The sequence below is a fragment of the Microcaecilia unicolor genome, chromosome 13 (assembly GCF_901765095.1).
Source record: "Microcaecilia unicolor chromosome 13, aMicUni1.1, whole genome shotgun sequence".
NCBI classification, from domain to species: Eukaryota; Metazoa; Chordata; class Amphibia; order Gymnophiona; family Siphonopidae; genus Microcaecilia; species Microcaecilia unicolor.
In genome coordinates this window covers 44,192,063-44,207,887 of record NC_044043.1, presented here as the reverse complement: position 1 = coordinate 44,207,887, position 15,825 = coordinate 44,192,063, and the positions used below count along the sequence as shown (strand labels likewise).

Here is a 15,825-nt window from a genome sequence, read left to right as displayed (position 1 = left end):
GAGCGACAGAAGCTTTCAACAGACAAGGATCTCCTCCCCTCTCAACAGCCCTTACCTCCCTCAGGTCATCTCACTCCTCCTTTCCTCTGCTTGAATTCTGTTACTTTTGAATGCTGCTACCTCTAGGGCTGGCATTAGGGGGTGCAAGCGTGAAGCTGAAGAAGGTACAGACTCCAGGTAGACTGAGCCAGCCCTTCTCCGAATTTCTGTCCTGGGCCTCTATACAGTGGTGTGCTGGAGCCGGCTCGCACTGGCTCGCAAGAGCCGGTTGTTAAATTTTTGACCGACTTGCGAGCCGGTTGTTCCTGAGAGCAAGCCGGCTCTCCTTCCTTCCTCCCTCCCTCCTTCCTACAGGGTTCCTACAGGGAGGTGGTCCCTCACCTCCCTTGTTCAGCGAATTCTTCGGGGCAGGCAGTCTTGCCTGCCCGCTGCCGGCGCTGACCCTCCCCCGCTGCCAGATTGCTCTTTAAAAATGGCTGCCGAGACTTCCAGCGGCAGCCTCGCGAGACTTCTGCTGATGTCTTGGAGGCCGCCCTTGTAAGTCTCGGCGGCCATTTTGAAGAGCGATCCAGGCAGTGGGGGAGGGTCAGCACCGGCAGCCTGTCCCAAAGAATTCGCTGAACAACCGGAGGGGGTGGCAGGAGAGAGAAGGGAGTCGCTGGACATGGGTGGCTGGAGGGGGGGCAGGGAAGAGAAGGGAGTCGCTGGACATAGGTGGCTGGAGGGGGGGGCAAGGGAGAGAAGGGAGTCGCTGGACATGGGTGGCTGAAGGAGGTGCAGGGGAGAGAAGACAATCGCTGGCATGGGTGGCTGGAGAGGGGCAGCAGAGGAGAGAGGGCAATCGCTGGGTATGAGTGGCTGGAGGGGAGCAGGGGAGAGAAGACAATCGCTGGCATGGGTGGCTGGAGAGGGGGCAGGGGAGCAAAGAGAATTGCTGGCATGAGTGGCTGGAGGGGAGGGCAGGGGGAGAGGAGGGTTGCTGGACATGGATGGATGGAGGAGAGAGAAGAGGGAGAAGAAATGCTGGACATGGATGGAGGGAAGGGAAGAGTGAGGAAGCAGATGAGATGAGGGAAAAGGAAGAGAGGAGAAAAACTGCACATGGATGAAGAAAATAGGCAGAAGCTGGATCCACTGGATCCAAATCTGCGGAGGACCCAGCTTTTACTTATGGATGTAGGGTAAGAAATGAAGAAGAAAGGCAGAAAGTAAAGAAATAAATGGAAAAGAAGCCCTGGAAACAAGTTAAGAGGACAGATAGCAGCAGAATCAGATACTGGGCCAGCATGATCAGAAAAACAAAATCACCATACAACAAAGGTAGAAAACATCATTTTATTTTCATTATAGTGTTTGGAATTTGTCCACTTTGAGAATCAGGTGCTCAACATTAAAAGTTTATATTTATTTACTTATTTATGGCATTTTATCCCACATTAAACATGAATTAGATTGGAACCTGGGATCATTTAAATTTTTTTTCCTGGAGTAATGTATTCCCCGGCTATAGCCAGCTCTGCAATTTGGGGGGGGGGGGGGGGGCGCAGAGGTGCACGAGAGGAGCAGAGGTGGATGGGGGGGGGGGGTGCAGAGGTGGACCGGGGAGAGAGCCTGTTGTTAAACATTTACCAGCACACCACTGCCTCTATATGTCCACCATCCCTGCCTACTTCCACTCAGAGGAGGCATCCATAAGCACCCCCCCCCACCCCCCACTAAAGAAGAATCTCCTCACATCTCCTCTAAGATTCCCTCCCTCCTACATCGTATGACAACCCTTTATTCATAAACCTCTAAGAAAAAAAAACCTGAAATCCACTTTCAGGGCTATCTAAAGCAAATAAAAAAAAAATAAAAACAAAACACACTTCTTAGGGTCTGTTTTACCAAATCAATGCCGATGAAGCCCATTCACAGTTTGGCAAAAGAGGCCCTTAGCCTCTTAGCATTGTATGTATGGATATCAATTCTGTATAAGCTTTCCAGAAACAAACATCTCACAGGACAGGCAACATCATGGGCTGTTATCATACCTAGATCAATCCACACATGCAGATTTGCTCTTTTCTGTCTCATTGCATGGATGGAGATCTAGTTCCTGCTTGTCTTAGGGAAATCAGAACTACAACTCCATGCATGCAACAGGGCAAAACCAGGACTGGCTTAGTAATCAGAAGATTGATATGGATAAGGCGGCAGGCCCTTTCAACATCTGACTGAAGCAAAAGCTACAGTAGCACAGCACATGTCGAGTGTGCTCACCTGCAGGTAACACACATCAAGAGACATACTGAAAAATAGTTATGAGGGTTAATAGCAGTTTATACCACACCAAAAACAAGATGCGACAAGTCTAAATAAATAGTGAGAACTCAGATACTCAAACACTGATATTTACACTGTCTTACTGGGATAATGAGTTCATTCATCGGTCAAAAACCATGTGGCTTTTTTTCAAAAGTTTTTCAAGAATGCTTTAAAACTTAATACCTACTGCAATCACTGAGCATTTTACAACAGGGAAAACAGGGCAGCAGGGAGAGCACACGGATGAGGGCTGTGCTCTGAGGCAGCTGTTAAGATGTATCTCATATCAGGACATGAACAGGTGACACTGGTGCTGATGCAACGGCAGTGATAACACCAGCAGAGTGCAATGTTGGGGGGGAGGAGGGGGAGGAAGATGAGTCTGCCTACCACAGGAACCCACCTGCATTGGCCTTCAGGTCCTCTGGGGTTACCATGACCACAAAGCGAATGGCCCGCTCATTGCGGAACATCTCGTAGGACCAGCGCCGAATGGAGCGCATGCATTTCACAGCCGCAATCCCGTTATTTGCAATCAGAACCTGCAGGGAGGAATAAAAGGTCACAATGTTGCCAACCTTTTGAAAGAGAAAACCCAACCACCTATGCCTCTCAATGACCCTCCATCACCCCACCTTCTATTCTCCCTTGTCCTACCATCTGTATCTTCCCTTCCACTATTAATAACTGTAGCAGTGGGGGAATCAGAAAACTAAAACAAGTTTATAAAATCTTGAAGTGTTATATTGTTACATGGTGAAGGTTAAGAACGATGTATAATGGTGTATATTATGCAGAGACAGAGCGTGCTGTACGGCTCATGTTGCTTTGTGTCTCTTATTATATGTCTTAACTGTTAATAAAGACTTCATGCAAATAAAAAAAAATAATAACTGTAGCAGTGCAGAACAAATTGAAGGGCAACAGGAAGTTGTATGCTTTAGCTCCTAAGAAGCCTCAACCCTCTCCTCTGTATTAATCTGTGCTGCATAGCACTTAATAAATTCCATAACTATATAGCAGGTTATAAAATATAAATACAAAGTAAAACTATTTCAGACTTTGAAGTTACCTAATCCAGTGTATAAAAGTAGACAGAAAATCTCCCTCTTAACTTTGCTTTCCGTTACTTTGCCTTCCCTCCGATCTTGGCTGTCTTCTCTTCACTCCTTTACAGTCTATGCTTAGTGCCTAGGGCCCTACGTATTATTTCTCCCTTTTCTCTCTGCTTCCCTTCTAGCGGTTAGCATATCTGAGTTTAAAAAAGGTTTAGACAAGTTCCTGGAGGAAAAGTTCATAATCTGCAATTGAGATAGACAAGGGGAAGCCACTGCTTGCACTGGGATTGGTAGTATGGAATGCTGCTACTATCTGGGATTTTGCCAGGTACTTGTGATGTGAATTGGCCACTGTTGGAAGCAAGATACTGGGCTAGATGGATTATCGGTTTGACCCAGTATGGCTATTGTTATATTCTGTTCTTATTTATGTACACAAGGGGCAAATGAATGTGGGATCTAGATTATAAAATAGCTTTTGATGTTGTGACAAGTGAGCCGTCTTATGCTCTTCCCTGTTCTCCCTTGTCACAATGGTAACCAGAATAAGCAGTAGCCTTAATGTGGAAGTCTGTCTGGGGTGGACAACCTGGCAGGGATCTTATAAGTGGACCTGGTTAAACGCAGGCTGGGGAAGTGTACTGTTGTTTTGAAGCCCTGGGAAGGTAGGAAATCCTAGTCTGGAATCCAATAGGGAGAGAGGAGACAATGGAGTCCCAATTGCCCTCGGAAAGCTTACAGCAGGGAAGCCTGAGTAAGCAGAAGGTGTGTCACAGGGGCAGGCACATTCCAGAACCTTCCTATCCAGCATATAAAAATCAGTCAACAAGGAGGGGAAGAAGAAGTAGAAGGAACTGCCTATTACATAGAATTCGGGGGGGGGGGGGGGGGGGGGGGGGGAGAAACCCTGCTTGGAATTCTGCCTAAAGAACCATTGGGAAGGAATACTTTACAAATGAAGTGTATGATTTGGCAAGGTTAAACATTTATACCTGTTGTTATCTTCAGAAGAATGTTAGAAGCTGAGAAAGGGAAAAATCAGCTACCTGTTTTCTTTTGTGTTTTCTTTTAGTTAACAGTTGGGGGTGGAGGATGGTAGTAGAAGAGTTAAAAGACAGTGCTGGTACTATCCAGAGTGTGGAGGCTGGTTAGGCTAAAGGCTCCCAATCTTTGGTCAAAGGAACCAGCCTGGTTTTGTTTTAAAAGAAAATACCCATATTACTTGGAGCCATGGTTGCTGGAGTCTGGGGGAAGCCAGGAAAGTATATTTGATTATGGTAATCTCTAAGAAGATTAGCCCCCCCCAAAAGTGCCGATCAGCTTCCAGAAGAGGACTTGAGCTGTTTTGGAAATTCACCATCAGTGTACCAGTAGCCAGATTTATAGACTACTGAAACTAGAACACACTGCCTTATGGACTTTTTTTTTGGTTAACTCTTGCATTTAGTCCTTAATTCCGGGTGAAGGAACAGTCCCTACCCTCATCCTTCAGGAGTTGGTCTACAGCCTCATCACAACATGTAGAGCCGGGGGGGGGGGAGTATCTGAAGATCTTAAGTCACTTCGGGGGTCAATTCAATAAAGGGCAAATTATTAGCACGCCTAAACTGTTATAGAATACTAGCAAAAGTCAACATGTTCATGCCCAACTTTAAGCACAACCACATATACCATGTATATGGGTGTGCCTAAATGCTGAAATTGCATAAACAAAAGGAAGTATTCTATAAAGGGCTTGCTAAAACAGTGGGAACGTCCATGCCCCTCCCATAGGAACACCCCCTTTGAAGTTACATACGGGAACACTAAGAGGCATATTTTCAAAGCACTTTGGGAGGCTAAGTTCCATATGTTTCTATGGAACTTTGGGAGGCTAAGTGCTTTGAAAATAAGCCTCTAAGGCACCCAGTTGTAGGATAATGCACTTACACACATACCTGCCATTTTACCACCGTTTTGGCACTCAAGTTCTGTTATCTCTCATTTGAGCACCTAAAGTTGGATGCCTAACTTAAGAGCACCCTATATAGAATTATCCCCTTTCTAGCACTCTAATAGAATGACATTTTCTTTAATGACTGGCTTTCTCAAGCACACAGACTCACAGTGAAGGAGAATTTTGTGATTTTTGTTGATTTTAATAAAATAGAAACCTTTACTAACCTTCTCAATAACTTTAGTGCCCCCAAAACGAGTGACGAACTCAGCTGGGGAGGCAACGGTGAAATCCCTTTGTAGGTCAATCTTCTTCCGCTCCCGACCTTGCTTCACTAGATGCAGGCCAGACATGCTGGGTCTGCAGCAGAAACAGAAAGAAGACCTTGAGTGTCTGTACCCCAACATCCAAAGCAGCTTGTTGCAAAAATCTAGTACAAGCTGTCATTTTTAAGTAGGTTACATCTACATCTTTCTATCAACAGTTTTCATACAGTTCTGCAACATTTCGTTCAACCTCCCCTTGCTTATTTTAATGCCCTGTTTTGGGGGCTTCTTGCTGTTTTGATCAAAGCTCTACAGATTGTACAAAACTGTGTAGCTCGGCTCAAAACTGGTACAAAGTTTATGGAGCACATTACTCTAGCCCTGATCATGTTACGCTTAAATATAAGATGTTGTCAATAAAGTTTAAAATGTTGAAGATGATGAAATCTTTGCCACTGGTTGTCTCAATTAGAAATTATTATCTGTATAGAGCAGGCATTCTCAACCCAGTCCTTGAGACACACCAAACCAGTCTGATTTTAAAGATATCTACAATGAATATGCATAAGATAAATCCAAATGCACTGCCTCCACTGTATGCAAATTTATCTCATGCATATTCATTGTGTATATCCTGAAAACCTGATTGGCTTGGTGTGTCCTGAGGACAGGGTTGAGAACCCCTGATCTAGAATTTACTTCGTTAAAAGTGAATGCACTTGAGTTCATGCCTGCTCAATTATTGGACCCTGCTTATGGAGTCAGTTACAAACAGAGTTTTGCTCAGTGATGGACTTCTTAGATTTCCATAATGGAATTAAAACATAGCTGTTTAATGAATCCTGTTATAATAATGTTAGACATAGTTATACTGATCAGTTTTTTATTTATTTTATTGATGAAGCTTATATTTTAATTGTCAGGCCTAATATTCAAAGCAATTATTCTCCTAAACTTGAGAACTAGGCTCCTGAGTTGGCCTCTTTGAAAATGTACTAGGGCTGAGCGTACTAAACTCCTAAATTTAGGAGCATAAAAAGTGGATGGCAATAGGGGTGAATTTAGGAGAGGGAACTTAGCATTGACTTTCAGGTCTAGGCTCATATATTAGGGTCATAAATCTCGACAAATGAATAGCAGGTTTAAATTTATAAGCATACCTTTTAAGCTTCTAACTAAGATACATTTTCAGCTCAAAGGCTGTTTGGCTGAAAATAAGGCACAAATTAGGAAGTCTAACTTAGGAGCTTAAATTTAAGAGCTCAGCCCTTTTAGAACATTGGGCTTGCTATGTCTGAAGTTTGTCTGACCTGTTTGTCTTACATGTTATGAATTGTTTTAATGTCTATGTTTTGCTGAGAAGACAGCTTATGATATTTTATCATTTTTGGATGTATTGTTTTTTTATATGTTTCTGATGTATTTAGACTGTTTGTTTTTATTGTTAGCATTCTGGTCGTTATTCAGCTGGAGGCAGTCAGTATTTTTATGTCCGTCACCAGCTGTATTCTTGGATATTCAATGCAGGCCATGTCCGGACACCAGCGAAGAATATCTAGGTATATGAGGGCCACTAAAACTTATGTGATTAAGTGCAATATTCAGCCCTTAACTGCATAAGATGGGACTGTTTTTTTATGCGGCTCAATTTATGTAGTTATCTTATGTGGTTAAGGGCTGAATGTCGGCACTTCACCATATAAGTGCCTACTCTGCCCCGGAACGCCCACAAGTTAGCCAGTTTCAGCTCAGACAATACTGCAAATATTAAGCGGTTAGCCATAAACAAGCAATTTAAATAGTCAGGAGGCTCTTTGGACCATTTACATCACTTTGAATATTGGATGGTGCAGGAGGATTTTAGATTTGTTAGGAACTGGGCAACATTCTGGCGAAGGAGGAGCCTATTCCGAAAGGATGGGCTCCACCTTAACCAGGGTAGGACCAGGCTGTTGGCGTCGGCATTTAAAAAGGATATAGAAAAACTCCCCAGAACGTCAATTAGAGATGGAATCTCAAACTCCAAAGAAATGAAAAACAATTGAACTTAAATTTAACTGAGATTCTTGAATCATCCATATCAGAAAATTCTGAAAGAAAGACTTTGTTGGTATCCTTTGTGTTTCAACAGGATTTGGAAGCAGTTAAATGTTTATTTTTCAAAAAAAATCACAATCTTTATTTTATGGGAAAAAGATATGGATGTACCCGGATGTTATAAGACAAACTCAGGAAAGAAGAAGAGAATTTCTAACCCTAAGGAAGGCCCTAGAGATAGGAGATTCTTTCTACTTAAATTATCCTTGCAAATGTGTGATTAAATATTTAGGGCTAAAATATATTTTCTTTTTACCAGAACAACTAAATGCCTTTGTTAATAAAAAAAAGTTGATTTCAGCTTGATAGTACATCTTATGGATTGATTTAAATGTATAATGAATCGGGTGTATTGTGTGTTAAACTATATACAACTTAACAATATTCCTTAAATTCTCTCCTGAAAACGTATCTCCTTCTCTCACAATTGTGGTCTAAAGAAGACATATTTTTCCTTTACTAATTTTCTTATATTTTTATTGACTCATTTATTAGTCAATTAATACGCCTGTATTACTTTTCAAGTATTGTACTTGTTAAACATTTGTAATAAATTAATAAATTAAATTTAAAAAAAAAGGAGATAGAGCAGCTTTTAAACTAGAAATGGGGGAAGGCCGACAGTCGCTCAAAAGCGCATGGTTCAGGATAAGGTATCTTTCAAAGATATCACCAAAACAGGGAAGATAGGGTATCCTGACAGTGAGGTTGCAAAAGAGACCATAGTAGATCAGGTGTCCTTAAATAAAAATAAAAATCAGACAAAAGATTGCAAATTAATACTGTCAAGCACTAAGCATGATGTAAATAGGAACAACAAACATACTTTGAAATGTCTGTATGCGAATGCCAGGAGCCTAAGAAATAAGATGGGAGAGTTAGAATATATTGCACTAAATGAAAAATTACATATAATAGGCATCTCTGAGACCTGGTGGAAGGAGGCTAACCAGTGGGACACTGTCATACCGGGGTACAAATTATATCGTAGTGATAGGGTGGATCGAATTGGTGGAGGGGTAGCATTGTATATTAACGAGAGCCTTGAATCAAATAGATTGAAAATTCTGCAAGAAACAAAACACTTCTTGGAATCACTGTCGATTGAAACTCCATGTGTAAAGGGGAAAAGGATAGTGATCATAATATGATCGGATCTGATATTAGCTTTAAAAGTAAGTATACATAGGAATCAAATACGTTAGCGTTTAACTTTAAAAAAGGAGACTATGATAAAATGAAAAGAACGGTGAAAAAAAAAACTTAGAGGAGCGACTGCGAGGGTCAAAAATTTACATCAGGCGTGGATGCTGTTCAAAAACATCATCCTGGACCAGATGGTATTCATCCCAGAGTACTGATAGAACTAAAAAATGAGCTTGCGGAACTATTGTTAGTAATATGTAATTTATCCTTAAAATCGAGCATTGTACCGGAAGATTGGAGGGTGGCCAATGTAACGCCGATTTTTTTAAAAGGTTCCAGAGGAGATCTGGGAAATTATAGACCGGTGAGTCTGACGTCGGTGCCGGGCAAAATGGTAGAGACTATTATTAAGAACAAAATTACAGAGCATTTTCAAAAGCATGGATTAATGAGACAAAGTCAACATGGATTTAGTCAAGGGAAATCTTGCCTCACCAATCTATCACATTTCTTTGAAGGGGTGAACAAACATGTGGATAAAGGTGAGCCGGTTGATATTGTGTATCTGGATTTTCAGAAGGCGTTTGACAAAGTACCTCATGAAAGACTCCAGAGGAAATTGGAGAGTCATGGGATAGATGGTAGTGTTCTATTGTGGATTATAAACTGGTTAAAAGATAGAAAACAGAGAGTAGGGTTAAATGGTCAGTATTCTCGATGGAGAAGGGTAGTTAGTGGGGTTCCTCAGGGGTCTATGTTGAGACCGCTGCTTTTTAACATATTTATAAATGACCTAGAGATGGGAGTAACTAGTGAGGTAATTAAATTTGCTGATGACACAAAGTTATTCAAAGTCGTTAAATCGCGAGAGGATTGTGAAAAATTACAAGAGGCCCTTACGAGACTGGGAGAATGGGCGTCTAGACGGCAGATGACATTTAATGTGAACAAGTGCAAAGTGATGCATGTGGGAAAGAGGAACCCGAATTACAGCTACATCATGCAAGGTTCGACGTTAGGAGTCACCGACCAAGAAAGGGATCTAGGTGTCATCGTTGATGATATGTTGAAACCTTCTGCTCAGTGTGCTGCTGCGGCTAAGAAAGGAAATAGAATGTTAGGTATTATTAGGAAAAGAATGGAAAACAAAAATGAGGATGTTATAATGCCTTTGTATTGCTCCATGGTGCAACCGCACCTCGAATATTGTGTTCAATTCTGGTCACTGCATCTCAAAAAAGATATAGTGGAATTAGAAAAGGTGCAGAGAAGGGCAACGAAAATGATAAAGGGGATGGGATGACTTCCCTATGAGGAAAGGCTAGGGCTATTCAGCTTGGAGAAAAGGCGGCTGAGGGGAGATATGATAGAGGTCTATAAAATAATGAGTGGAGTTGAATGGGTAGATGTGAAGCGTCTGTTTATGCTTTCCAAAATACTAGGACTAGGGGGCATGTGATGAAGCTACAATGTAGTAAATTTAAAAAGAATTGGAGAAAATTTTTCTTCACTCAATGTGTAATTAAACTCTGGAATTCGTTGCCAGAGAATGTGGTAAAGGCGGTTAGCTTAGCGGAGTTTAAAAAAGGTTTGGACGGCTTCCTAAAGGAAAAGTCCATAGACCGTTATTAAATGGATTTGGGGAAATCCACTATTTCTGGGATAAGCAGTATAAAATGTTTTGTACTTTTTTGGGATCTTGCCAGGTATTTGTGACCTGGATTGGCCACTGTTGGAAACAGGATGCTGGGCTTGATGGACCTTTGCTCTTTCCCAGTACGGCAATACTTATGTACTTATGGATGGATTGTTTTTTTGTTTATTTTTATTGTGTATATCTCATCTGTAATTCACTTAGAATTTTAAGAGCAGACTATAAAATAAAATAAAAGAAAGAAAGAAAGAAATAACATGGTTAAAACTCAGCGATGGGCATAATTAAAACTTTTAACAAAATGACATGAAATAAAACCACTGGCGACACATGAGAGACTGCTCCCCTCCCCAAAAACTACATAGAGGAGACTGAGAATCTGTACACTGACAATTAGGATAATCAGAGGGTTTCAATCATGAAAGACAGGCACAGCTCTAAATGAAGGTTGTACCTCATTGCATCCAAGTGGCTGTACTTCCATTTCTTTATCATAAGGCTCCCAAACCTGTTCTGGAGACCCCACAACCAGTCAGGTTTCCATAATATTCAGAATGAAGATGAATATGATAAATCTGCATATATTGATCTCCAATACATGCAGATTTCTTTCATGCATACTTATTACGAGTGTCCTGAAAACTTGACAGGCTGCAGGGTCCCCAGGACAGGTTTGGGAAGCCCTGAACTAAGAAAATAGGAAACTGCAAATCTCGAGACGCACTAAAGCAGAGATTCCCAACCTTTTTGTGATTGTGTGTACCTCTTATTATCCTCAATAAAGTACTACTCTTCTTGGACCCCACTCCCCTCAGCATCAAGCCTATCCCCACTAGCCCTCTTCACATCTCCACCAGTTTCCCTCCACCCCCTGACAGTCCGCACACGTGTCTCTCTCTCTCTCTCTCTCTCGTTCCCCCCAAACAATTTCTCTCTCTTCACTTCCACCAGTCCCCAACAGTCTCTCTTTAGCCCCTCCCACCCTCTCTCCCCCTCCCCCTCCATCCAGTTCCCACCACTTCCCCCCCCATCCAGTCCCTATCAGCCATTCTCTTTCTCTCCCCCCAGCCAGCCCCTACCAGGTTGGCTACTCTCCAGCCAATACCCACCAGCCTCCACAGCTGCCTCTGATCCCACCTCCATTGTTGCCACTGTTGGCTGCACCACAGTGACCACCTCTGCTGCCAGCATGCATAGCCACCTCCAATCCTACCCCCACTGCTGCTGCTTCTTCCAGCCCCCCCCCCCCTGTTGCTACTGATACTGCTACCACCATCACAGCCACTGCTGCTCCTGCCTCTACAGCAGCTTCTGTATTCTGCTCACGTGGACTACAGTGGCATGACAACACTCTTCTCTGTATCCTGCAGACTCCCTGTAATGGTCCAATGAAGACCCAAGGTCCGAAGACAGTGGGTTGCGAACCACTACACTAGTGCCAGAGCCGGTGATGGGAGGACGGGCTGGTGGTTGGGAGGCGGGGATAGTGTTGGGCAGACTTACACGGTCTGTGCCCTGAAAAGGACAGGTACAAATCAAGGTAAGGTATACACAAAAAGTAGCACATATGAGTTTATCTTGTTGGGCAGACTGGATGGACCATGCAGGTCTTTTTCTGCCGTCATCTACTATGTTACTATGTTAGATGTAAAACTAGGCCTGGTAGCCTGCCTCCAATGAGTTGGTGTGTAATATCTCATACCAGCAACACAAGAGAGAAGATCTATGCACAGAATTTAGAGGGAAAACCAAAACACAAACACTTCTGCATTACCATTACCACTTATCATTTCTATAGCATTATTAGATATAGGTAGCACTATAGAGATGTGGAGAATCCCTGCTCCATGGAGCTTACAATATAGCCCAGTCAAAACAAATAAGAGAGACTCCAGGAAATGCAGCTATGAAAGAAAACATGGTCAAAAATCAATAAAGCTCACCGCAATAATAGAAGTAAAGTCCATTCCACAGAACAAGGAAACTCAAGCAAAAATAGAAAGATTTTTTTCCACTTATGTATTCTTTCACAAAACAATGTAAACACAGAACACAAGTATTCGCACACTCAAAATCACACAGGACACAGCAAAGATGACACAAAGACATGGTTTCTAGATGATGCTTAAAAAGTCCAAATTTATTTTGTTGCTTAAAAGACTCTGTACGGCCGAGTTTCGACCAACCGGCCTGCCTCAGGAGTCTTTCAAGAATGTCTATGGAAAGACCATGTGTCTGTCGATACACTATCAAATTAAAAATCTTGTATAATGAAACCTCAATGTGAAACCCTCTCCTTTGGCGGGAAAATAAAAAGCCACCAAATGCTCAGAAAACAAAGCTATGCAAGATCGACAGTCAAGAGTCGCCTTCTCTAAACTCTAAGCATCGATTAGAAACCATATCTTTGAGTCATCTTCGCTGTGTCCTGTGTGTTCTTGTTTCTTCTAGCAAAAAAGGTGCTGGTACTCAAATGTCAGGCCACCCTTCAGGGATGAGGTGATCACTGAGGAACTCACCCCACAATAGCCAGGCCCCCTGCAACCAGTCACAGAATCTATGACAAGGCAGAATTAGTGTATAGTGCCTGAGCTCTTTCATTAAAACTTGGGGACCATGGGCCAATTTCAGCACACAATGGAAAAGGTGCCAGTACTCAGTACCTCCAAGTACCCCCTCAAAAAAAAGCCCTGGTTCTTTCACAAAACACCTTCCTCAGAAGTAAGAGAACCATGTGCAGGTGGAGATCAAGCAGAGGCAGTGAGGACTTGTGCATTATAAAGCAACTGCCAACATTTAAGCACCAAGTCCAAGGTGAAACTGGTGCTTGTAGGTATATCAATTAAGGAGCACAATGCAGCTACTTTAGAATCACTACACTGGTTACCAATTACATATAGGATTGAATTTAAGGTACTCAACTTGATTTTTAAAGCATTGAGTAATGCAGGCTCACCTTGGCTGGCATCGGTTCTGACAAGGTACAGGCCTACTAATTCTTTAAGGTCTGAGAATAAGCATTTGCTTGATGTCCCAAGTTTTCGATCTGTTAGCTTGGTAGGTCTTCGGGCTATGACTTTTCAAATTGCAGGGCCTAAGCTCTGCAATACCTTGTCAGTGGAAACGTGTAAAGCTAAAACATTACTTACCTTTAGAAAGCAGTTAAAAACATTTTTATTTTCAAAAGCGTTTGAGGAGGTAGGTGGTTTCACGGGTTTGTGAGGTGGAGAGGTAACTACACGGATATGGAAACAATTTTTGTTATTTGTAATTGGTTTTGTTTTTGATCCGAGGTTTGTGATGTATTTTATTATTGTGTATGTGACTTTGTAATCCGTCAAGAATGCAGGATTGTGTGGAATAGAAATTTGAAAGAAATAAAGAAATGACAAAAATACTGGCACGAATGAGCATAAGTGCCGATAATCCAACTATGTGCTATTCTGTAATAAGCATTTATCCTCGATAGCAGGTACTTTACAGGTGGGTGTTCACATGGGTGGAGTCTCAGTGGAACACGGACAGGCACGTATTTACACGCATATTTTACACAATACTGTAAGTTACGCTCATATGTCCTGAATTTAGGTATCAGCATTTACCCCAGCTCTACAGCTGGCATTAAGTGCTTGCATCTAACCAAGTTTATACATATAAACCCAGATACACTACTGTTTTATATAGGAAAGAAGGAACAGGCTCCACATAGGTCCCTTCCAGGTGTCTAAATATAGGGGCACCTTATAGAAATGCTCTTATAAGGGGGTCATATGTAAAGGCCTTTGTATGAGCACAAAATCTCTCACTCATGTAGTCTGATTCCAGGCTGAGAGCTCCACTGTGTATTTCAGAAGGTACTTTATAAACTAGGCGGCCTGTTATAAAAGTCACCCAGGCACCTACAAGTCTTTATAAAGTACTAAGGCAGCCATTCCCAACCCAGTCCTCAGGGTGCACCTAGTTGAGTTTTCAAGATATCCACAATGAATATTTAAGAGTTAGATCTGCATGCAATCAAGGCAGTGCATGCAAATCTATCTCATGCGTATTCATTGTGGGTATCCTGAAAACTAGGTGCCCTTGGCCTGGATTGGCCGCTGTCGTGGACAGGATGCTGGGCTCGATGGACCCTTGGTCTTTTCCCAGTGTGGCATTACTTATGTACTTAGGTGTGCCCTGAGGACTGGGTTGGGAATAGCTGTACCAGGGGCAAAGTGGCAGATTGAAAGTGTAGACAGCTACTCCTGCTTGAAAGCAGGTAGAAATGTTTACACATAAATTACAACTTCACACGCACTCTCCTGGATTCTATAAAGGCCGATCTCAGATCGGTGTCCAAAATAATTAGTTAATGGGCTCCTATGGTTCAATTATTTAAGCTAAGAAGCACTTACATGGTACTAACTACGATTTGGGAGCTGGCTACACGCTATTCTGTAACAACGACACCTAAATTGGATCACGGGCAACTCAAAAAGGGGCGTGGTCATGAGAGGGGCACGAGCAGTCAGAGGTGTTCAGAAAAGATGTGGAGATCTGCGCCCAATTTGTGCACAAGGATTTATATTAGGTTTCAGCGGGCGCAAGTCCTTGCGTCCAAAGTTGAGCAACGAATTTGGTGCTCAACGCTATTCGATAAAGAACGCTCATCCCGGAGCACCATTTATAGAATAGCATTGAGCGCTGAATTTTATCAATTGGCGCCTTTATAGAATCTGGCTCACTGTGCCCAAACTCTGCCCCTGAATACGCCTACATGCTAGTCATGTAAAAGTATGTGTCTTCTTGGTAACTCTTGCTGTAATTTTATAAAACCCCTATTTCAGCAGATAAATGGCCTTTTTGGCTCATCAAGTATGCCCCGTTTATTGGTCACCACAGACTCTATGAGAATGTCAGACAATACAGCCCTATTTATTTATTTATTTATTTATTGGTCCTTGCTAGTCACCAGGGAGGAACAGGGTGGTATACATACTAAAATAACAGGAAAAAGGGGAAATGAGCTCCATTGATGATAGGAAAGTAATACAATCACGCAAAGAGAAGATAAAAGGACTAGGAGATATCTCTAGCTGGAAGGTCCAGTCATACTTTTTCCCCACAGGCCTGCCTGAAAAGCCAAGTTTTTAGGTTGGTTTTAAAACTTTTAAAGGATAAGCCACTTCGAAGAGAGAGAGGGCGATTGTTCCAGACAAAACGAGCAAGGAAGAAAAAGGCACGTCAGGTAGAATCTAAAGATGCACGTTTGGGACCGGGAAGAACTAATCGATGATCATTAAGACAACAAAGTACCCTAGCTGGTGAGTTGGGAATAGTAAGACTGGATAAATAAATGGGGGAGCCCCTCCCTGAAAACCT

At 42.3% G+C, this 15,825-nt stretch overlaps 1 protein-coding gene across 4 annotated transcripts in view; it reads right to left on the bottom strand.

Moving 5' to 3' along the window:
* Window positions 1-15,825, bottom strand: part of ACACA (acetyl-CoA carboxylase alpha) — a 325,016-nt gene that overhangs the window by 252,362 nt on the left and 56,829 nt on the right. For all 4 annotated transcript variants that reach the window (XM_030222052.1, XM_030222054.1, XM_030222053.1 and 1 more), the window contains exons 3-4: window positions 5,529-5,661; window positions 2,711-2,849 (exon numbers count right to left, since the gene is read on the bottom strand). In XM_030222052.1, coding sequence (XP_030077912.1) covers window positions 2,711-2,849; window positions 5,529-5,661 — 272 coding nt within the window. The remainder of the gene's footprint in view (window positions 1-2,710; window positions 2,850-5,528; window positions 5,662-15,825) is intronic.